The 24,003-nt window shown below is 35.4% G+C and overlaps 1 protein-coding gene across 1 annotated transcript in view; it reads left to right on the top strand.

Moving 5' to 3' along the window:
* Window positions 1-24,003, top strand: part of LOC121998258 (sodium/hydrogen exchanger 3-like) — an 80,006-nt gene that overhangs the window by 11,321 nt on the left and 44,682 nt on the right. Inside the window, exons 5-14 of the mRNA XM_042553082.1 lie at window positions 2,795-2,854; window positions 2,947-2,993; window positions 3,088-3,282; window positions 3,535-3,581; window positions 6,679-6,745; window positions 14,362-14,462; window positions 16,113-16,214; window positions 16,625-16,763; window positions 16,846-16,908; window positions 16,989-17,066. Of these exons, the coding sequence (XP_042409016.1) occupies window positions 2,795-2,854; window positions 2,947-2,993; window positions 3,088-3,282; window positions 3,535-3,581; window positions 6,679-6,745; window positions 14,362-14,462; window positions 16,113-16,214; window positions 16,625-16,763; window positions 16,846-16,908; window positions 16,989-17,066 (899 nt within the window). The remainder of the gene's footprint in view (window positions 1-2,794; window positions 2,855-2,946; window positions 2,994-3,087; window positions 3,283-3,534; window positions 3,582-6,678; window positions 6,746-14,361; window positions 14,463-16,112; window positions 16,215-16,624; window positions 16,764-16,845; window positions 16,909-16,988; window positions 17,067-24,003) is intronic.

Genomic DNA, 24,003 nt, shown 5'->3' on the forward strand with positions numbered 1-24,003 from the left:
TTTTACACAATAAAAGCTTAAGTAGTTGTTAGGAAGTTAGTACAAGAGTTGATTCTTAATTCCCTAGCTCCAGGGCCTTTTATAGGGCTTGGAAACTCTATCTTCGGCTTGAGGGCGCCTCCTATAAGCATAGAGGGCGCCTCCAGCGTGACATTTGGATAAAGTTTTATCCAAATGCAAGCGGTCACTTTGACTGGTTTGAGGGTGCCCTCAATGCTATGGAGGGCGCCCTCAATGAGGAGGGCGCCCTCAATGCTGCAGCGTATAAATAGCTCCAGCTCTCCTTCGGATCTTTCGTTGCTCCGTTCGGGTGATTATGGCCAACCGAAATAGGGCTCACCCGAACCCAATTTCCGGCCTTCTCCTCGAGTAGGCTTCCGCTCCAGCTTCTCGTCCCTCGAACGTCGCGTACGTTCTTCTCGTCCACCGGTGTACTCTTCCGCAGTTCTTTCGTTCCTCGGACGCACCGAGCCCGTCGGCTCCCTTCTCGTGCCGTCCTTCTCGCCAGCTGCGTCTTCCACTCAACTTCCTGCATTCCTAAGCTCTTACACAATTAGACACAGGGATTAAAACAAAACATGACCCAACCTAACTTGGTTGATCACATCAAAACCACGGGGTCCAATATGATGTTGATAGGAGGTGGTGGTGATGCAATGCTAGAAAAGGAAGAGATGTTTCTAAACATATGCCTAGAGGCTTTGAATCTAAGATCAATAAAAATTATCTAGAGGAATGCATAAGGCATCCAATGAAGCACCTCAACGGAACAAATGGTCTAAGATTTTGTTGCAGCATAGAACTGAAGGAAGTGAGAGTAATCCTCAACCAGGATAGTGATAGATGGTTCAGGCTAAGCTATATGAGCCACATACAAGGGATGGTCAAGTGGAAAATTTATGTAATATATCACATATTGTTAACACATTCAAGCTTTCTATAGTATGTGCACTTAGCTTAGGTCTTCCATGCCCTTCTTCACAGTCTCCACGTCCTTGCTAATGGCCTCCACCATCTTCTCCAGATCTTCATTGTGGTAGATGCACAAGAGTAGAGTGGTCCAACATAAGCTGAAAGGGTGGAGCAGAAATATAAAAGTATACAACATCCTGTAATTAGCAGATAGGGAACGAAAGGGCATGCCCTAAAGAATCTGAATCTTCACAGAATCTTCATTGGTTTGAGTTCATGATACCAAGCATAAAGAACCATAAAAATGAATAGCTTAGCAATGTGATCTCTTATAAATTGAGCATCTGATTTGTATAATATGAAAACTTAAAGCAAGTTTCTAAGTCAATAGTAGATGCCTAAAATGGACCAACATTGGTTTGAAGATAACTTTGTCAAATTGGCATAGATGAAAAGATTCCTAATCACCTCATAGGCACAAGGGGTATCGCTATTGTAAAAATGTTGCCTTGGTGTATGTCTCGTAATGCTCATATGGTTAGGATTAATGGGGCTTGCTAAAAGAGCAAAAGCAATTATGCTTCAATTATTTCTCACATGACTTTGTTTGGCCCAGACATATTTGTAGCCCTTGTTGTATGAGGTGTTCCAGCTATTTTTGATCCATAGACCACACTTTGATTATTTCTACCTCGGAAACATAATTCTTTCCTCAAAGGAGTAGCAGATTGAAAAGATTGTTATCGAGGATCTTGGTATTTTTAGATGGAAGACAACTTTTCATAAGGCAAGAAGACCTTTTATTGATATTAAGAATTTACAAAAGGAATCCGTGAAACAACATAATAAGAATGAAATCACATCTTAGAAGCAATAAGGAGGTGGCATACTGAGAAGAGATCATCGAATGATAGCAAAAATAGTCTTTGTAAAAGAGGTGAAGATGCCAAACAAAAAAACAAGTAGATTGACCATTGTGAGAAGGTGCAAAAGAAAATAGCCTTGCCTTCTGCTATGGGATTGAAGAATAAATCATGAATGTTGCGATAAGAAGTCACAACCTGGGGCGAAGTGTTGTATGGAAGAGAGAAGAAGGATGATCTAAGTTGACGAAGGTTGAGAAGAATAGATATGAGATCCATGTAGAACAAATTATGTGATGTGCATTGGGGTGAAGTGTTGTAAAGGACTATCAGGATGCACACCAGAAATGATGCTTCTGGGCCTCACTTGAACAAATCCATGAGTGACTATTAGGTATAGGCATTTTGAGATGAAAATGGGCATTAAATAAGGAGGTAGAGACCTCTGGGTATCATGCAGCAGAAGAATATGACACTAGAAGGACAACACCTAGTGTTGTGAGGTTCTATGGGTGTTGTATATGAAGGGAGTGACCATATTCCCTTTTCATACCATGTTGAAAGGGAAAAATATTAGGGTTAATTTTCCTTGATAATTCATGTATTATCTTATTTATCAATTTGTATATCCACTTTCTGTTATTTGTATATTTACAAATAGGCCTCTTTCTAATAGTATCAAATTTAATTCTAGATTAAGAAAACCTGAACACTTAAACTTTCAATTATGGATGATGAGTTTTGATCTGAATGATTTTGCTATATTGTGGTCACATGATGTTGGCACATGGTTTGCTCTTTGCTGGGGCCATGCCAGCATTTAGTAAATAAATTTTGCTTTAACAAGTTGGCATGCTCTGCTGTCCAGCACATAGTGATATGTTATTGACTTCTTGATTCCATGGTTAGAAGAAAATCCTTTTTCATGTCACCTTACCTTCAGAGTGTTATGTCTGTAACTGATATTTTTTTAATATACTTCCAAAACTTCTTAATGTACTTCCAGAACTTCTTAATAGGCTCATACTTTTTACTCAAGAAAATTGGTATTACATCCTTGAAGATTCAAGATTACTTAGGTAAATTACTATTATTTATCTTATCACCAGGTCTGAGTGTAATATTTTAATTTGCTCCTCTGATATGACACCTTAAACTAAAACTCTTGTAGCTATTGGTGCTATATTTTCATCCACTGATTCTGTATCCACATTACAGGTACAATCTACAAATACTGTACCAAAACCCATAGTTTTCTCTTACCTCCATTTCTAATTCTTTATTTATTTATTTTTTGACTTTTTCTCTGAAGGTTCTCAACCAAGAAGAAACACCCCTACTTTACAGTATTGTCTTCGGGGAGGGAGTTGTTAATGATGCTACCTCAGTTGTACTTTTTAATGCAGTCCAGTCACTGGATCTTAGCAATGTTAACACTATGACTGCCTTTGAGCTATTCGCAAAGTTTCTTTATTTATTCTTCACAAGTACTGCACTTGGAATATTGGTGAGTTTTTATTAATAGATTGGACCTACAATGAGATCATCCCCTGATCAGATATTGCTAGAGTTGCAATAATTATGTCTAACTCCTTGTTCTGAAATAGTAGAATGGAAACTTAGCATTCTCACTTGACTTCATCATGTAAAAGCCACATTCAAACTAATTAACCTTTATCCTTTTTTAATGGTCATGCTTTGAGATTCTTCTCCTTTCCAATGCCAAAACATTCTAAATGTTGTCTTCTGGACCTTTCAGGTTGGACTTATCAGTGCATATAGCATAAAGAAATTATACATCGGAAGGTCAACTTTACAAGTTCTCCATTTATATCACTTTTGCATGGAGTAAATTTGTACAGTTTCTTTTATGTGAGCATGATATGGTTACTGCATATATTTCTTCTTCCTATTTCCATTTTTCAGAAAAATGAAAACAGAAATCCTTACCTTTTATTATTATCATGATTTTTATTATTATCAATTGTGTTCCCAGAACTAGGTAAACAACTCTTCTTAAGGACTGTCATGAACAGGCTATGTTTGCTTTTCTCGGCGAGTTAGTTTTCTTCATGGAAACCAGAATTCTGAAACTTTGCTTGTTATACATCTATTGACAACTAAATGTGCTGCAGCCTGATATCTTCAATCCTCACCTGCATGTCAGCTCAAGTTAAAGGTCTATGGTTTAACAAGCTGTTTGTATTTGCTTGAAGCACATTACAGTATTTTGTCACACCTAAGTACCTATGGGATGAAGAGGTGACACAATTGCTTATTTAACTAACTCACATTGTCATATCAAGGTTGCATTTCTTCTAGACTTGTTTTCCCAGTGGTTGGATGGGACTAATGAAACACTTCATATTTAGGTTGAATCAAGGTTTGAAATCATGGTTTCTGATGCAAGCCATGCCAGTTGGCATATGCAAAATTTACCATTCCACTCACCGATTAGTGCACGAGACAACATCAACACTAGTGACGCATGATAGGCCAACACAATAGAAAGAGAGAAAAGAGACTGAGTAAGAGGAGGGAGGAGAGGGAGAAGGAGAAGAGATGGATGGTGACAAAAAGAGAGGGAGAGTGGGGAGGAGAAGAGAGGAGAGGAGCATGGTTTAAAATCTCAGCATGCCCAAAAAGTATTATTCCAATAAATTACCAAAACTCGATACTACTTAGCACAACTAATCTATCCTTTATCATCATGTCAATCATATCGATGAGTATCGCGTCATGCTGGCATCCAATTCATATTTGCATGCTACAACATATGTCAAGATGAAATGAAAAAAATATATGTTGGTTTTTTTAGTTTGTCTCTGCACAACAGAATGTCAAAATTATACCATTCCAAATAAAACATAAGTGGAACTTAGCTATATATTTGTGTTCCTTTTTTTCATTTCCTTCCTCTTCCCTTTTAATTTATTATTGGCACCATTCATTGGAACACAAACACAGTACCGAAATAGTCTCGTTCAAGTGAAAGACCAAAACACATGCTCTTCTTGAGATTTTAAAGCATGATATTTTTTTAATTTTTTCTAATAATCCTAAAAATCCATCTTAGGATTCTCATACTGCATTAACTTTTCACACTTTGTTTCCTAATTACCCAATATTTATCAAGAAAGTCTAACGAATCAAATCATAGTTTTATAACAATTTTTTTATCCTAAGGAACACTTGACGATCTCACAGATTTCAAAATGGCTATTCTCTAGTCTATTAATAATATATTTATCAGTATATTCTTTGTGAATGATAGAACCAATATATCTAAAACTCATACTTACAGTCATAGAATTTCATATCCTTCCATCTTTAATAGTCTCTCTCTGTTTTCTTATTTCGAAACTTTATGCTATATATTTAGTCCTAATTTTACTTAAAACCTTGAAGATTTGAGTTTAATCTATTTACCTCTCAATAATTAGTATTGTATCATCTTACATACACCAAGAGGGCTTTTATTATGAATATGATCGTGTGTTTATCTAATCATGTAAAAAAACAAGAACTTAAAGATGACCATTGATGTAATTTGGTAAGTTTAGAAAAATAATTTATTACATTCCTAGTAACTCTAACACTAGTAAATACATTATAATTTGTATCAGTTCATTCTTTTTTGAACCCACCATGATATCATTTAAGAACTTACCTTCTAATTCATTGAAACTTATATATGAATCATTCTTAGTTTCTATATATTTATCCATTAGTCATCATTTTAAATTTAACATTTATAGTTGGCTTTTAGACATGAAACTAATTAATTTTATAATTTGTTTCTTCTCTTAATCACCCTTTCCAAAGATCCATGGTATAACTCATCAACATGATCCCTTTATAATTTAACAACATTATACACCACCTTTATTCTTATAAATTTGTACTAAATAACTTTTTCCTCGAACATCTTTATTCTCAAAATTTTATTGAATAACTCAGTTAACCAAGTTATACCTTATCTCCAAAGCTTGTCCAAAGTGAACGTTTTTTGGATGTACACTTTTCCTTATTTTCATCTTTCTTAAAGCTTCTTTAACATCATTCTATGTAATACAGAACCAATCTTTGATACTCAAGATTACCATAATTCTAGTCACTTAAGCCAAATCTTTTGTGGTATTCTCATTAAATAGATGCTGAAGATAGTTTTTCTATTTGTTCTTAATTTATTTATCACATTAAGAGCATTTGTAATTTTTGTCTTTTCTGCATCCAACAACTATAATTAAGATCCATGCTGATAGGGTTTAGATATTCTATATTGGGCTATTCATGTCTAAGACAACCCTCATTTTGTTTTTTTAATCAGTTGTTGGAATAGTCATTGTCTTTTTTATAACAAACAATATTTAGATATTGCTAAGCTTTTGACAGAAAATTTGAGGCAGTTTATTCATTTTTATATAGCATGACTCCATGAAGAGTTTCATTATACATTTAATTTATCTTGCATATCATGAAACTATTGTTTGCATAAAGATGGTGGCTACCATAGGCTTTATGATTCAGGCCAGGCACTTCATCAAAGGGGAATGTAAAAGATGATATATGGTTATTATATATATGTTACCATGGGGCATAGCCTTATGTACAGTGTAATGGAAAGAGAAGGTTCATAGTTCACAATTTGTTTGTTGTTTTATGCACATGTTACTATGGCAGGACAAAGAATGCTTAACAAGCAATCTTTCTTTACTTAGTTTTTTTCTTTATTTTTGTTAGTGGCCACAACTTGTTAATAAATTATGTTTCATGGAGTTCATAATTTTCAAAAATGTGTATCTATCTATCTATATATATACATATACATATACATATACATATACGTTAGTATATATTCATTGTTACTATTTTTAAATGATGTGTGTTGGATCTTATGCAGGCATTCCACAAATAGGGAAGTTGCAATTATGTTACTTCTTGCATATCTTTCATACATGATTGCAGAGGTAAGAATGATCAAGAGTTTACTCTCCACAATTAGTTTGGTCTATTTCTAGAAAATATTTATTTTATTGGTGGATTTTGTTCCTTAAATAGATATTTTTTCCTGGCTTGTTGTCTCTATATTTGAAAATCTAAAGAGATTGAATGTGAGATAATTTTTTTGCTTCATATAAAGGCTTACTTGTAATACACAACTAAATTTAATCATTCCCAGTGTTTGATGCTTATGTCCTACATCTATGAGTAAATTTAACTTGTCCTTACTGAAGGAGAAAGGAAGTAAAAGAGGGTGAAAGAATGCATCTCGTAAGGACTTCATTTGTTAACTTGGAAGAGATAAATAGAAATTTTGCTAGGCAATAAAGTGTCTTTGATTTAATCTCTTGAGGGTTTGTGTACATTTGGAGCATTTAACTAGAAGGATCTTGGAAGGGGAGTTTTGGCGCAACGGTAAAGTTGTTGCCATGTGACCAAAAGGTCACGAGTTCGAATCCTGGAAATAGCCTCTTGCAAAAAGCAGGGTAAGGCTGCGTACAATGGATCCTTCCCCAGGACCCCGCATGGCGGGAGCTTCGTGCACCGGGCTGCCCTTTTTAACTAGAAGAATCTTGCTTAGTAATATTTCCTTGCATAGAGCTCCATGGAGGCTTGATGATGATGATGTTGTTGTGCTTAGTAATATGAGAGAAATGGATTTTGCACAAGCATATTACTAGTAATCACATATTTTCCCTTAAAAAATTATTTATCAGTGAGTTTTACAGTAAGTGTTGGCTGTATTTATTTTGAATTAATCAAATGTTGTTTTGTGGTTATCAATAAATTTTAGCAAACTAAATGTGACACTCCAGTTTAGTCCACATGAGTGTGTGAACTGTTAACTATCAACACCAATAAAAAAACTAATAAGCATCTATACTTGAAATTTTTTTGCACTTATTCAAAGATGTATCAAAAAATTCTTGCACTTATTTGAAAAACACAAATCATTTCAAAAAACAAAGAAAAAAACAAAAAACAACTGCTGCAGCGGTAGATAGGTATTAACATGTATCAAAGGACTCTTGCGCTCATCTAACGACACAAATTTTAACTCTTTCATTTTTTTTCTTCTCATTTGTATGTTGATCCCTACACATAGGTGCAGTTATTCCTAACAGCACGTTTGCAAGATTATGAAGAGTTCACCTAAACATACCGTTGAAAAATTTAAGACCAGTTCACTAAGTTTTCATTCAAAGGTTTTTGTTTGGTTTAAGTGATTAACGTGCGATAATTTTTGATTGCTAAAGTTAACTTTTAAACTTTTAATTTTACAAAAACTTAGTAGGATTATAATGTATACTAGTTATTGTACTAGTTTTACTGTAAATGTATTTATCACAGTAGTAGTACTTTTATTACTATTAAATATTTGTTATCTATTTTTGATTTGCAGATACCCACGGATATTTGAGCCTGTCTGAATACAAACATATAGCTGCAAATACCCAACTTACCAATACCCAAACCAGATCTGCCATAGCAAATGGGTATCTAAATCCTACCCATTTAAGTTGGGTACCCACAAGTACCTATTGCCATTCTATATGTCATTCAACTCCTTGTTTTTCTTCTTATGTCCTTGCTTCTTTTCCCTTCCAGCAACAAGTGTCGTTTTCTAATACGTCTTGGATTGTCTTCTCTAGTTAGTTTTATGACATCTGACTTCTTTCCCTTGTTCTCTTCGACTTGTTCTTCCTGAAACACTTCTCCCAGAGCCAAGATATCCTTCTTTCTCCTAGATCTATAGTTCTTCCTCTGGCTTCTGTCCAAGTCTGTATCATCCCCTTTCTTTAATTCCTATATCTTCTTCCTAATCTTTAGCCTTAAGACTTGTTTAGATTTCCTTCTATTCTCCATGTGCTGTTGTCTGCACCCCTGCTGGAGATGCAGAATCAGTTGCAATGAGTGGAATATTATGTTCACTCAACGCTACTTTTTCCTTGCTGCAATTGCAATGTTTGAACCAGTGATGACCTGAACAATATGGTATCTTCCTCCAACATTCAGGAGAAAATATCATGTTCTTAGTTTCTACTTGGCTATGCTAAGCTTCTTTTCTTTTCTTCAATCAATTTTTGTTGTTGTATGTAGCCATTTAACGAAGAAGTCCACTTGAGGATTAGTTTCTGAGATCTCTTTTCAATTTCAATTCACTTTCTTCTTTCTTTTTGTCTATGTGCTAATTTAAAGATAAAGACATCGTTGGTTGTTGTGGTTGAAGTGATCATTGGTTGCATGTTCTATTAACCCACTAAATTTTGTTTTGCCATTGTGTGAGTATTATAACTCCGCCCATGATGAACCAGTCATGGTCGGTCCTAAACTCGAATAAAGGAGGAGGGTTGCGTTAGGTTGCCGACCAGCGTTAAAACTATAACAAATATTTAATGAATGGATCCATTTAAATATTGTGCTAATGCAAGGTTGTTCCCCAGAAGGAATGCGTTGTAGGGTCCGATTGTAACGTCTCGGCAAGGATTGCTACATCTCCAGAACTCAGGTGTAGTGCTAAATATGCAAGATTTCCTGTTGCAGGGTTCGATTGTAATGTATCGACAAGGACCGCTACATCTCCATGAGAACTTAGGTATAGTGTTTGTTGTGATGTATACTATAAGCCTAGCTTTTGTATGAACATCTGTTTTGAAATATTTTGAAATGAGAATCACTTTGGTCAAATGTTTGCATTTTATATTTATATATATGTCAATGCAGTTGTCCATTTAATTTATATTGTAAATAACATGGTGTGTGGTGCCACACAGAAGATCATGTTATCAGTTCCTTATAAATGATAAATAGTAGCTCACAACCAAGATGGATTGGGACAAACCATTGGAACGGTTGTAGTATAATTTGGTATTAGTCTATCTTGACTATAAAATTACACTAGTACACTATATGTGTATTGAGCAGGACCGTTTGAGGTTGTTCGATTTGTACTGACTACATAAAAGAGCAGAACCTTTGTTATTATGATGTGCGTCCTCTTAATCTCTATATAATAACAAACACGTATATTTAGTATTTATTTCTTTACCTTATCAATGATTGAGATTTATTCGTTAAATCAATAGGTCCGATGAGTTGGGAAATAATACTGTTTATATGGTGTGTTGTTGATTATAGAAGGAATCTGTGTCCTAATTATTTAGGCTGATGATGCCCCCCTTGAGGAGCTCATAAGGATTATCATGTAAACCTTGCAGGTGGACTTAGTCCGACATGATAATAAAGTTAAGTGGTACTACTCTTGGAATCAGATGTTAATTAATTGAGTTGTCAGTAACTCATTTAATTAATGGATATACGATATCTTAAACACAGAGAGATTAACACACTCATGATAAGAAGGAGCCCATATTGTAATATGAGATTGATGCGGTAGTTTAATAATAATCCTTTAGTGGTATGAGTTATTATTGGTGGACTTGAGTTGGGTGTTCGGGCCGAACACAAGAAGCCCAGGAGGCTTAAACCAATTCCTCCTCTAGGTCCCTGTTGTAGCCTCTATATAAAGTCTCGCATTCACCCCAATAGAATTCGATTATAAAAAAAGGGAGACTTTTTCTAAACAGAATTCTGTTATTCTTCTTTCTTTGTAACCGATGGCAAGGGTTATAAAAAGGGGAGGTGGCGCCCCCTAAATATAAGTTTTCCACAACTCTCTTGCTTAGGGCCGGTGGCACAAGGTTCTCCTTCTCTCTTGCTTAGGGCCGGCGGCACAAGGTTCTCCTTCTCCACCTTAAGGCCGGCGTCACAAGGTTCTTCTCCACCTTAGGGTCGGTGGCACAAATCTCTTCCAACTCCACCTTAGGGCCGGCGGCTTGGAGGAGAGGAAGAAGAGGAGAGGGTGCCTATCCTAGAGCCTCCTTTTGGTGGTCGGCGGTTTAGAAACAAAGAAGAGAAGAAGAGTGGTTTTTGTCTTGGTAGATCATCGCCCACATGACGTTCAAGAAGAGGAGAGGAATACAACAGAAGATCAAGAGGTCTTTAGCTACAAAGGAAAGGTACAACTAGTTCTTTGATTTTGCTGTGTAATTAGTTTAGTTTTCTTTGTATCGATTTTGAATACCAACACAAGAGGCCAGCGATCTTGTACTTCGATCAAGGTGTGCTTTGATCCGTCAAGAATTTGCTTGATTGATCAAACACATGTCTGATCGAACATGCGAGTTTCTAGAAAAAGTTCTGTACTTGTACAATTTTTGTACAGGGAAATTTAAACAGAACAGAATTCCAACGCCTTCAGTGTTAAATAGGCAAGAGTTCTCACACCATAGGTTGGATAAGAACAAATATAATAGAAAAACTAATTGTCTAAGATTTGGAATATGGAATATAGGAACCTTTACTGGTAAATTAATGGAGGTAGTTGATACGATGATTTTGGAGAAGAATTAGTATTTTGTGATACATGAGACAAAATGAGTAGGTGAGATGACAAAGATGATAGAAAACTCGGGTTTTAAGTTATAGTACATAGGAAAAAGTAAAGCAAGAAATGAAGTGGGTATTTTATAGATAGTTCGTTAAAGAATAAAGTTGTAGAGTAGTTAGAAAAGAGGATAGAATTATAACCCTTAAGATAATAGTGGCGAAAGAAACTATGAACATAATTAGCGTATATACACCGCAAGTAGGATTAGATGAAACTACCAAATCAAGGTTTTGGGACTACTTAGATGAAGTATTACAAACATTTCGCCAAATGAATTGATTTTAATAAGAGGAGATCTAAATGAGCATGGCCGATTGAAAAATGAGAAATATGAGAGGGTACATGAGGTTATGGTTTTGGAAGGAGAAATTAAGGGAAAACTATGTTAGATTTTGCGATAGCATATGACCTTATAATGCTAATACATTTTTTAAGAAAAGAGGACACTTAGTCACGTTCAAAAGTGGGAATAATAAATCGCAAATTGACTTTCTTATGATTAGAAAAAAGGATAGAAAGATTTGTAAAGATTATAAGGTTATTCTTGGAGAAAGCTTAAGTGCTCAACATAGGTTAGTAGGGTTGGATATACGTCTCAAGTATAGTGTCAATAAAAAGAAAATATATACGACTCATAGAATTAAATGGTGGAAGTTAAAGGAAGGGAAGCAAAATATATTTAAGGAGAAGGTACGAGTACAAGTATTAGGTGAAATATATAGTGACTCTAATATGACATGAGATAAGATGATATCAAAGTTGAAAATAGTAGCTAAGAGTGTACTTGGTAAGTCAAAGAGACTTGCACTACTAAGTAAGGAATCTTGGTGGTGGAATGAGAAAGTAAAAGAGAAAGTGAAGGAAAAATGAACAGCTTATAAGGAATTATATATTTGTAAGAACGAGGAAAATTTAAAAAAATATACAATAACCAAGAAAGAGAATGAAGCAAAGAATGAAATTTTTGAACGATTATATTAAAAGTTGGATACAAAAGAAGGGGAAAGATACATTTATAAAATAACTAAAGTGAGAGAAAGAAAAATAAGATATCTTATTCAAAAAAATGTATTAAAGATGAATATAATAGGGTACTAGTAAACGATGGAGAAATAAAAGAGCAGTGGGAAAAAATATTTTTATCAACTTTTTAATGAAGGTTTAGGTGACCAGTTTAGCTTAGGTAATTTAAGTAGGTCAAATGAATATAGAAATTTAAATTTTTATCGTAGAATTCAAACTTCAGAAGTAGAATAAGCTTTAAATGGGGTGCACAATGGAAAAACACCGAATGATATTTCGATAGAGGTATGGAAGTGTCTAGAGAAACAAGATATTGAATGACTTACAAAATTATTTAACATAATATTAAAAATGAAAAAAATACTCGATCGAGGGCAAGTACTCTAGTTCCCTTATATAAAAACAAGTGAGACGTATAAAATTGTGCAAGCTATAGGGGTATTAAACTAATGAGTTATACCATGGAACTTTGGGAAAAAGTAATAGAAAAAAGATTAAGGAAAGAGACCACGGTGACCGAAAATCAATTTGGGTTCATGCTTGGAAGGTCGATAATAGAAGCTATACATCTTCTTAGACAATTAATTGAAAAATATCGGAGTAAAAATAAGATCTACATATAGTATTCATTAACTTAGAAAAAGCTTATGATAGAGTCCAAAGAGAAATTATATATGGAGAATTTTAGAAAAGAGAGGTATTTGCGTAACATATATTGAACTAATTAAGAATATGTATAAGGATGTAACGACCAGAGTAAAACCTTCAGTGGAGTAACTGAAGCATTTTCAATAAAGATAGAGTTATATCAAGGATAAGCTCTAACTCCCTATCTTTTTACACTAATTATGAACGAACTCACTGTACACATTACCCATGTTTGCAAATGATATTGTTTTGGTATATGAAACACATGAAGGAGTAAATGCTGAACTAGAATCTTGATGGGAAACACTAGAAGAGAAATGTTTTAGACTTAGTAGAATAAAGACTGAATATATAGAATTTAAGTTTAGCAATATTAGACGTAATGAAATAATTGTTAAGATAGGAGATGACGAGTTATCCGAAATCGAGAGGTTTTAATATTTATGATCATTTTTGCAAAATAATGGAGGGATTGAGAGAGATGTTTTATATATAATACAAGCAGGATGGTTGAAATAGAGGAGAGCATCGGGTGTTTTATGTGACCGTAAAATACTTTTAAAACTTAAAGGAAAGTTTTACCAAACCTGCTATGTTGGACTAAGCAAAGATAAGAATGTTAAGGTGGATGCGTAGATATACGAGGATAAACAGAATAAGAAATGAGAGCATTAGAGAGAATGTCGAAGTTGCATCTATTGAGGAAAAACTCCGAGAGACATATTTAAGATGATATGAGTATGTACTTAGACAACCAATAAATGTTCCAGTTAGGCGATGTGAAACTATGACAAATACACCTATCAAACAAGTAAGAGGTAGAAAAAAAAACTTGATTAATAACAATAAAATAAGATAAAATTTATTTAAGTATAAATGATGATATAGTAGGAGATAGAGCTCAATGGTGTAAAAGGATCCATATAACTGATCCCACCTAGTGGGATAAGGCTTGGTTGTTGTATTGTGTGAGTATTATGTTTTCATTTCATTATGGTCAATGTCTTAAACTACATTTTCTATTTCCTGTAACACACTGGAACATAGTAGCTATATTCCTGCATGAGAGGTGTATTAAGTTAATAGGATATTGCTTGGTGGATTTGGTCCATATGGGAATTTCAGGTTTATGGTTATGTAGAGTACTAGTTAAAAAGATGTGGGATGCCATTATCTCAGAGGTTATCTGTGAATTCCTTTTTTCTCTCATTTTTTTTTTCTTTTTCTCCTTGTTTTCTAGATGCCATCTGAATATGCATTATGATTATGGTTGATTACAATATTCTCTTTCATTATCTAGACATAATACTAATTTTATAGGTAGAGTGCATTGCAAATAACTTAATTTATTATGCCTTTTGATAATGCCAAGCTTTTAAGAAATATATCATTGACAGAAAAAGTAAAGGTTAATTTTCTGTTTCTACATCACATTTCTAACAGATTGCTTTATTATGTCAGCTCCTTTCTCTCAGTGGAATACTGACCATCTTCTTCTGTGGAATCATCATGTCACATTACACTTGGCATAATGTTACCGAAAGGTCAAGAATAACAACTAGGTAACTTTTTTTGACCGATTCATGATTAATCATGTTTAGATAAACAAGGTTTCCCACCAGTTCAGATTTGGCAGTGGACTGAGCTGCAATAGAAAAGTTCTTGAAACAAGTTATTTATAGTTATTTTCTTTTGTGATCTAATTAGTCTATTACTATGTGAACTTATGCCTGTAAGTTTGAAAAACTTATGAAAATTAAAATTGGTTTAACACATTTATTTATTTAGTAAATGAATCATCAGTTCATCTTTTGAAGAACCAAAGGAAAACAATGATATTGCTAATGACCATTCTAAGCTTTGAAGAAATGGCTGAAACTTGCATTCAACGGCAGCAACCTAAAATCTCAAATGATCTATATAATTGTTTGCTTGATATCCATAAAAGAGTCATGTAAACCAGATAGTTGGGACTTGTATATTTTTATTGTTACATAAACAAGGACTTAAATTTATTTCCTTTTTCTCCACTTATGAGTTCAACTAATTGTCCGACCTTTGAATGGAAAAAAAGTATCTGTTCAAATTTGAGAAGACTGTTTGGTTGATGTTGCATATAGGCGAAGGATTACATAAGACAATAATTAAAAGTAAAACCTGTATGGAGAGATCAAGGTTCAAAATCTCGAGTTGTGAGTGTTTCAGTCTTTATGGAACAAAAATGTTTCAACATCAATATCGTGCTGACTTTCCTATGTATGGCGACAATAGCAATTAGAGGTGGAAGGATGAATGGATGAAGAAGAAAAAGAAGATAAAACAACTATATCAACATTTATTTTCCATGAGGAATCGTATTATTTTAGCATCATCTCAATTCATCTTGAATTCTGTTTTAGCATGTTCTAAGGTGTTCAGTGTTGGTATGAAATGATATTAATCGACATGATTGACACAAAGACATAGGAGATATTATCTATGCCAAGTACTATCGAGTTTCGGTAATTTATCAGAATGATATGTTTCGACTAAGTTGCCCGATATAGACCAAGATTTTAAACAATTATGTCAAAAATCTTATGCCTCTGGATCTACATTTGCATGTATGATTTTGGAAATCAACTCAATGCCCACATTGATCACCATTATGCAGAATGAATAACTGGAATAAACTTTGGGCTAGACTTTTTTTTTTGGAGAAGAGGGCTGTGCGTTAGACAGCTAGTTTTACATAGGTGGGAGGAGACAAGAAAGTATCAACAGCAAATGGATGAGGGACTCACTATACATTACCCATTCTTTCTCTTGGTATGGAGGAGACAAGAAAGTATCAACAGCAAATGGATGAGGGACTCACTATACATTACCCATTCTTTCTCTTGGTATCAAATATCCAATCCTCATAGCCAACCAAACTTAGGTCTAACCACTGTAAAATTGGTCTCCATTAGGATTTTTTGGAAATTCAAAATGCATACTTTGAGTTCTTAATGTTTTGGTATGCAAAGCATAAATTCTTTTCAGCCACCTTATCATGGAACTACTTTACTCTTTATTACTCATCTCTTAATTTTCTCTTGCAGAATATATGCAATTTCCAATTTTTTAGGAACATACAGCTATAAGGTTAATAAGGCTGTTGCATCTATTTATTTCTTCAACTTCTGGAGTGCATATATTGAAAAATTCTCTTCTTTGTGATGTTAATACAGGCATGCATTTGCAACAATGTCATTCATTTCAGAGACTTTTATATTCCTCTATGTTGGTATGGATGCTTTGGATATTGACAAGTGGAAGATGAGTGATGCTAGGTAGGGAAGAAGTTCCAGCAATATCCAGTAATGGTTCTACTTCTTTGTTGCTTCTCATGGATATGTATATGAAGATTGATTGGTGTATTAACATGTCCTCTATATTTCTCACTGATTCACATGGTTAAGCTAGTGAACTAGTGGAAGCCTACTAATTTTATATCTGTATTATGAAAGCTGCACGGAAGTTCAATTTTTTTTTTTTTTGTGAACTAGAACTCTGTAGCCATTATCTATCAACTTTTCCATTTTTTGGTGTGTGTAAACTCATGTCTTGGTGCAGTTTCATCCATTGTTGAAGGATTTTGCAATAAACCTTGGGACAACTTATTGTTCTCCATCCAACATATTTTCTATTATTTCTGCATTATAATGCTGCACGCGTCTCATTTGTCTCAAATTTGCCTCAGTGTTGGAACAACGATCACTGCTAGTGGAACTTTGTTTTCTTTGGTTATGGTTGGAAGAGCTATATTTGTCTTTGCTTTGGCAAATGTTTCAAACTGTTTTACACATCGATCTAATGCTAAAATTGACCTTACATCACAGGTATCAACATTTTGAAATATATAACTTTGAATTATTATGATTGTTACTGATTGAAATGCTTGTTCTCTCAACTCTTCTTTAGTTTGTAATATGGTGGGCTGGCCTAATGAGAGGTGCTGTAACTATTGCTTTATCATACAACCAGGTCTTCCCTAGATCACCGATATATATATTGTGAAGGTTACTCTTAGTATTGTCATAAACAATTTTGTTTTTTTGTTGTAGTTCTCATCAAGTTCAACATCAAAAGAATATGCATTCATGATAACTACTACAATCATTATAGTGCTCTTCAGTACTGTGGTAAGCCAGCAACTCCTGCCATATAATTTTCAAAAGATATGATTGGTGAACTATTTTAAAGTGTATGCTTGATTTGTTAATAAATTCATCCGAATGGAAGTAGGCAACATTCCAAAAGAAATGAAAAAATGGAAAGGTCCTTTACTATTCCTTGGGCATTAAAAGTTTATGGATTTACTCTATCATTGTAATACTTTTTATTTCTTTTGGTTGGAATGAATAACAAGTAACAATAGAGCAAACAAACAGGCCAACCAATTAGAGAAAAATTAATAGGGTGTTACTTGAAGTACAACAAAGAACACTCTGTACAGGTCACTATGTATTCTTTAGGGCTTTATGCCAAATCAGCCTGTATTGATCACACTGAAGATGGCTGATTTCTACATTTGTTCACAAACAATCTCTCGATTCAGAGATGATATGCAATAGCATTTAGCAGTAGCCTCTTTTAAAGTGCATTTGAACTGTTATGGATAAACCAGCTGCCTCTTCTTTTAGTGTATTTTATGCAAGATCAGACATCATATTTAGCATTTTGCAGAATATGATTCCATACTTAAATAGAGTAAGCACGTTGAGAAAAAGTAGGTGGATTACTTTATTTCTCAGAACGAAGTATACAAGTTTAGGGTTCTAATAGCACATTTTGCCAATCTAATCATTATCAGTCTATATGGAAATGAAATAGTAGCCAAGAGACAAATGAGAATTTGAATATGTTTACTTTATAATTTACACCATACCTTATGTGACAAGGAGCATGGTGATTGGTGATCTATTTCCTCATAAATACTCATAAGGTTACTAAGTGAAGAGTTTTTGTTGGAAAGTGTTGAAAATAAAATCAATCAGTCAAGATATTGGCATGATCTTAGGAATATTCAAGCTGTACAAATATGTAGTTTTTAGGAAAGTTAATTAATTGTAATTAACTATTTCCTTTTTTTAGTTCCTTTGTATATCTTTAAATACAAGACATGTAAACTGTTTTAAAATTGGAAAAAAAGATACAACAATATTTTTAGTATCAGAGCTACTTCTCATCTTTTTTTAAAACCCTAGCAGTTGATTTCTTTTCTTTCTTTCACCATGTCTGAAGTTCTCAATGTTGTGCCCAAAGGATATCCAGATATCTCCACAATGACATGATATTGTCCACTTTTGGCCTAGGTCCTCATGGCTTTGCTTTGAACTCTCCATGGCCTCATCCAATAGAGATATCATGCATCCTTTTAATCCCATGATCTTTTTCAAATCTTTCCAATGTGGGATTTTGATTGAATCCCAACAATCCTCCCCTCAAACGAAGGACATAATTACTCTTATAATTTGGGCCTCTCAGTCACTCTGACCTGCTCTAGGCCTCCCCGCGAGCATCCACATCTGATCACTCTTGACCTTCTCGAGACCTCCCGGTGAGCATCCGGTCACCCTAACCAACTCGCCTCCTTATGAGTATCCGTTCACCCTAACTTGCTTCGGGCATACCCGTGAGCATCCGGTCACCCTGACCTACTCGCCCCCTATAAGTATCTGGTCACTCTTCTGGGCCTCCCTGTGAGCATCTAGTCACCTTGACCTGCTCTAGGCCTCCCCGCGAGCATCCGCATCTGGTCACTCTTGACCTACACCGAACCTCTCGGTGAGCATCCGGTCACCCTGACCAACTCACCTCCCCGTGAGTATTCGGTCACCCTAACCTGCTTCGGGCCTACCCGTGAGCATCCGGTCACCCTGACCTACTCGCCCCTTACAAGTATCTGGTCACTCTGACCTGCTCCAAATCCCACACAAGCATCCGGTCATCCTGACCTGCTTCGGGTCAACCCTCAACTTTGTTCAAGACCATCCCACATGGTATCTGGTCTGGACCATGGCTATGATACAATTTGTTAAGACCTTTGGTGGCCGACTAGAGGAGGGGTGAATAGCCCCTGCACAAATTAAACAAACACAACCTTTCTTAGCTTATAACTTAAACAAAATAAACACTTGCATAAGAATAAATAAAAGACTAAAAGGAAAGAGACATCGAAAATTTACTTGGTTATAACCGGGGAGGTTGTTAATCTAAGGAAGTTGAATCGCACTAAGAATCTCTTTCAGGCGGAGAAGTTTCTTACAACAATGAACGCATAGAAAAAAAGCTAAACAAAAACTAAAGTGCACAAGTGTTGTTTCTTTATATTTCACGATATTGTTTAGCTTTGGGAGGAAGACTGCTTATATAACCTTTCTTGGGGCGCCAGGAGGGGTTCTAGGCGCCCTGGAAAGGGATAAAATTTTATCCCCTTCATAATGGATCGCGGTCAAACGCGATCCGGATAAAATCCGGTTCTAGGCACTCTGACTCTGAGCGCCCAGATCAGGAAAGTCAACCAAGTTGACTTTTTTAGTCCGGGCCTTCCGCTCCGGTTTTGCTCGCCTCGGTCAGGGTCTTCCACTCCGGTTCCTCTTGCTTGGGTAATCTTGGTCATCCGGAATAGGATATGAGAAGCCAAGACGCTTCAGGAGGACTAACCGTCGAACGAAGCACACGAGATGGTCGGACCGAGCATCTATCCACCGAAGTTCAAGGGGGAGTTCGCGAGTTGGAAAAAGAAAATGGAGGTATTCTTTAAATCCAACTTTGAATTACTTTTAATAATGAAATTCGGTTTTGTAGCACCCGAAAGAAAGGAAGAATACCAGTGGACGAAGAAGGAGTGGACCGACTTCGTGGCAAACGACAAAGCAAAGTTCCATCTGCTGAGCGTCCTACCGCCACAAGAAGTCAACCGGATCGGCGCCTACGACTCAGCAAAGGAGCTTTGGAAGAAGTTCCTTGAGCTACACGAAGAGACGTCCGAAGCCAAGCTCACGAGACGGGATCTGCTAAGGAATCAGTTAAGCAACATAAAATTGGAAGTAGAAGAAACCGTTGCACATCTTTACTTGAGAATGAAGGAACTCATTACAGGACTCACGAATCTCGGAGAAAAGGTAAGCAACCGAGATTCGCTAAGGTACGCGCTTAATGCATTTCCTAGATCTATTGAGTGTGCATCATTAGTAGATGCTTACTATATTTCTAAAGATTTAGAAGCTGTCACCTTAGAAGAAATGTTTTCAACATTTGAAGTCCATGAAACGAGATGTGCAGATTCGAAGGAGCCGAAGTACAACGTTGCCTTTAAGGCAAGGATGGACGAATGAGATTCAAAATCCTCTTTGACGACGACGAAATGGTAATGATGGTAAGACAATTTAATTTTTTTTTTAAAATTAGAAAATCTGACCATCTGCAAGGTAGAAAGAAAAGAACAATCAAATGCTACCACTGCAATGAAGAAGGACATGTTAAAGGCAACTGTCCTAAATTAAAGATTAAGGATAAGGATAAAGGGAAGAACAAAAAGCCTGTCCAATCCAATAAGTACAAGACGTTAATGGCGACGTGGGACAAAACGTCGTCCGAATCAGAAGTTGAAGCTGTTGCCGGACTTGCATTAATGACAAGTCATCAAGACGACAAAAACGAAGCAAGCTCGTTCGAAATGAGTATCGAGAGCATCGATGAAGGGGGAGTGATATCGGAAGAAAGCAGCAGTTCAGGGGGAACTACGAATAACGAGATCGACAAGGTAAGCCAGGTACGATCTCTTCCTCCTGATAAGTTATTTAAATTTCTTAAATTATTATCTAAATATTGTTGCAAATTAGATAAACAAAATAAAGAATTAAAATTAATTCTAACCAAATCTGGCCTATTAGAAGATTTTGAAAAATTAAAATTGGAAAATGATGAATTGAAAATACAAGTAGAAGACTTGAAAAGTTGTGCATGCTTAAATGTTAAAAATCAAAATATTAGGAAATATAATAATTTGAACTGGTATTTGACCATAAAGGACCAATTAGGAAAATTTCTCAGAAATATATTCCTAAAAGATTTTTAATTAATCCAATTGATTGGCATATATATTGGGTTCCAAAATCTTGTCTAAATTGAACTTTAATTAGACTTAGCGCTTTTAACAAGAAAATTAAATGTTTGAATTTCCTTAAGATGTTTTGTCTAGAAAGTGGTTGTTGCTCCAATAATCAAGAAGGCCTAGTGCCTGGAAGTCAATTAATGAAATAAAATGTTTAATTGACTAACTGATAAAGTATTTGATTGTAATTAAATAATACTTTGAATAATTACTCAAATTTTTTTTTGGTGTTTTTAACTTATTTTTTTTTTTTAAAAAAAGGGAGACTTAAAGTTTTTTTGGAAACATCAGCTTTACTTTACCAAAACTATTTCTACAAAAATTAGTTTTTGCAAATTTGTTTAACTTAGGAAATTATTGATATTACAATTTTTTGATATCAAAAATATTTTTTACTTAGAAATTTTTTTCTAAAATTATTGCAATTTTTTTTAAGTGCTATTAAAATGCTTTTTTTTTTAAAATTTTTTAACTAAAATAGGAAACTGGCTTCTGTTTGTAGCCAATGGTGAATGAGGAAGGTAGCTTCCTCATCCAAATAGGGTGGATCTTGGCGACTAGCATAATTGCACGCAGCTACTCAGACACAACAAGGGCTGGTGGCTAGGGGTGTCAATTCGGGTGGGTCGGGTTGGGTCGGGTTGAGTTTTTTTTTTTTTTTTTTAACCCAACCCGAACCCGACCCGAACCCGAGTTCAACCCAAAACACCTCAACCCGAACCCGAACCCGACCAACCCGATCAACCCGAACCCGACCCATATAACCCGAAAATCCGATTCAAAACGACTTTTTTGGGCTATTTTCCCTATAATTCTTCACTTTTATCTCAATATTCCATCATTATCATACAAACATGATATTAATATACATAAAAACATCTAAATTTTTAAAATAAAATTTGATTTAACCCCAAAAAAACCCACAAAACCCTATATTTAAGTCAACCCGGGTCAACCCGAACCCAACCCGACCCAACCCGAGACTCATTTACTCTCTAACCCTCCAACCCGAACCCGACCCGAACCCGAAAATGCCCAATCCGAACCCGATTTTTTTCGGGTCGACTCGGGTTGGGTCGTCGGGTCGGGTTCATTTTTGACACCCCTACTGGTGGCGACGATGGGAAGAAGAGGAGAAAGTAACAACCAACCCTCGACAAGAACCAGGGAAGGCCGGTGGTTGGGCTGCTCGCGAGTCACGGCAGCTGCACACGTTGGTAACGTGATTGCGCAAGACAACTAGGGCTGCTTGCGGTGGCATACGACCGGCGACGGTAGCAGTGACCGGCGGTGAGGGAAACTTAGGGGCACGCAGAGGCGGCGCGGTGACAATTGGGATGTTGGCATCAGGGAAAGGCTGAGAGGTTGCGTCGGCTAGATAACCAGTGGAGAAGGAGGTTTGCGGCGGGAGAAAGTGAGAGCAATGATGGCGACAGTTGTGGCTAATCGCGCGACGAGCGATGGCTGCGCAGCGTGATCGCGAAGAGGAGGGTGAGCGGCGGCGGAGGAAATAAAACCAAACTTAGGTAATTCGATTAAAACTTAGGTTAATGGAATTCATCAATTCTCACTTTAAATATATATTTAAAACATGCTTTCTATCTTATCCGTTATCTCATTGAATCTAAAATGATTTCTTTAAAATCAAAAAAAAATTTCAGTAAATTTCATAAATTCATCTAAACTTATTTCCTAATATATTATCCACTTAAAATAATTTAATTATATCAAATTTTTAATTATTTAAAATCTTTATATATATATATATATATTGGTATATTATAATTTTTGTCCATATACCAAATCACTTGCGTTCAAAGCTTGATCCTAAGGCTGAAAAGTGCATTTTTCTAGGCTATGCTCCTTATAAAAAAGGATACAAATGTTTGAATCCAAAGACAAATTTTAGTTAGTATGGATGTCATTTTTTGATAAAAAAAACTCTTCTTTAAACAAAATGATCTTCCAGGGAGATAGAAAAGAGTGAAGATCAATTTTGGCACACATCCGTACCTATGCCGAATGTGTTTTTTCCGTAATTCAACCAAAATTCTAAAATAAACCAAGAGACACGAGTTTTAACTAATGAAAATAAAGAAAACCCTATTTTATTGGTGCTAAGTGTAGATGATTTATAGATGAGGAGATATACTACCAAAGATTTCTAATCTTTTGCCCGAGTTTCGTGCTTTTAGCAGGAAACATTTTCTTCAAAAGGGTGAGGATCATACAACTATCCTTGTGCAAGTTAAATCATCACTTCTAGAGTTAGGTCAATTGGACACTAAAAATTCTATAGCTAATTCTCTTATTCTAGTAACCATGCTTCCTATTGACAATAATATACCTATTGCCATTAGGAAAGGTGTTTAAACCTGTATTAATCATCTTATTGCTAAATATTTGTCATATCATAAGCTTTCCAACAATTATAGGGTCTTTATCTCAAATATGACTCACCTGTTTGTGCAAGAAACATCCAGGAAGCTGTAGATCACACGGATTGGATGTTAGCAGTTATAGAAGAGATGAATGCTCTTTGGAGAAATGGCACTTGGGAGGTTGTTAATGGGTGTTTACCATTAAGTGCAAAGCTGATGGTAGTGTAGAAAGGTACAAAGATAGACTTGTAGCTAAGGGATTTACACAGACACATGGAATTGACTATTAGGAAACTTTTACGCCAGTTGCAAAAATAAATTCAATCCAAGTTCTTATCTCTCTGGCAGTACATTTTGATTGGCGTTTACACTAATTAGATGTGAAGAATGCCTTCCTAAATGGAAACTTGGAAGAGGAAGTGTTCATTGAGTTGCCACCGGGATTCAAGGAAAAATATAGCAGAAATAGAGTATGTTGCTTATAGAAATCTCTTTATAGACTTAAGCAGTCACCAAGAGTATGGTTTAAGCGATATAAGAAGGCAAGTCAGAGGTATTGCCAAAGTGAAGCGGATCACA

The sequence above is a fragment of the Zingiber officinale genome, chromosome 1A, assembly GCF_018446385.1.
Source record: "Zingiber officinale cultivar Zhangliang chromosome 1A, Zo_v1.1, whole genome shotgun sequence".
Lineage (NCBI taxonomy): Eukaryota > Viridiplantae > Streptophyta > Magnoliopsida > Zingiberales > Zingiberaceae > Zingiber > Zingiber officinale.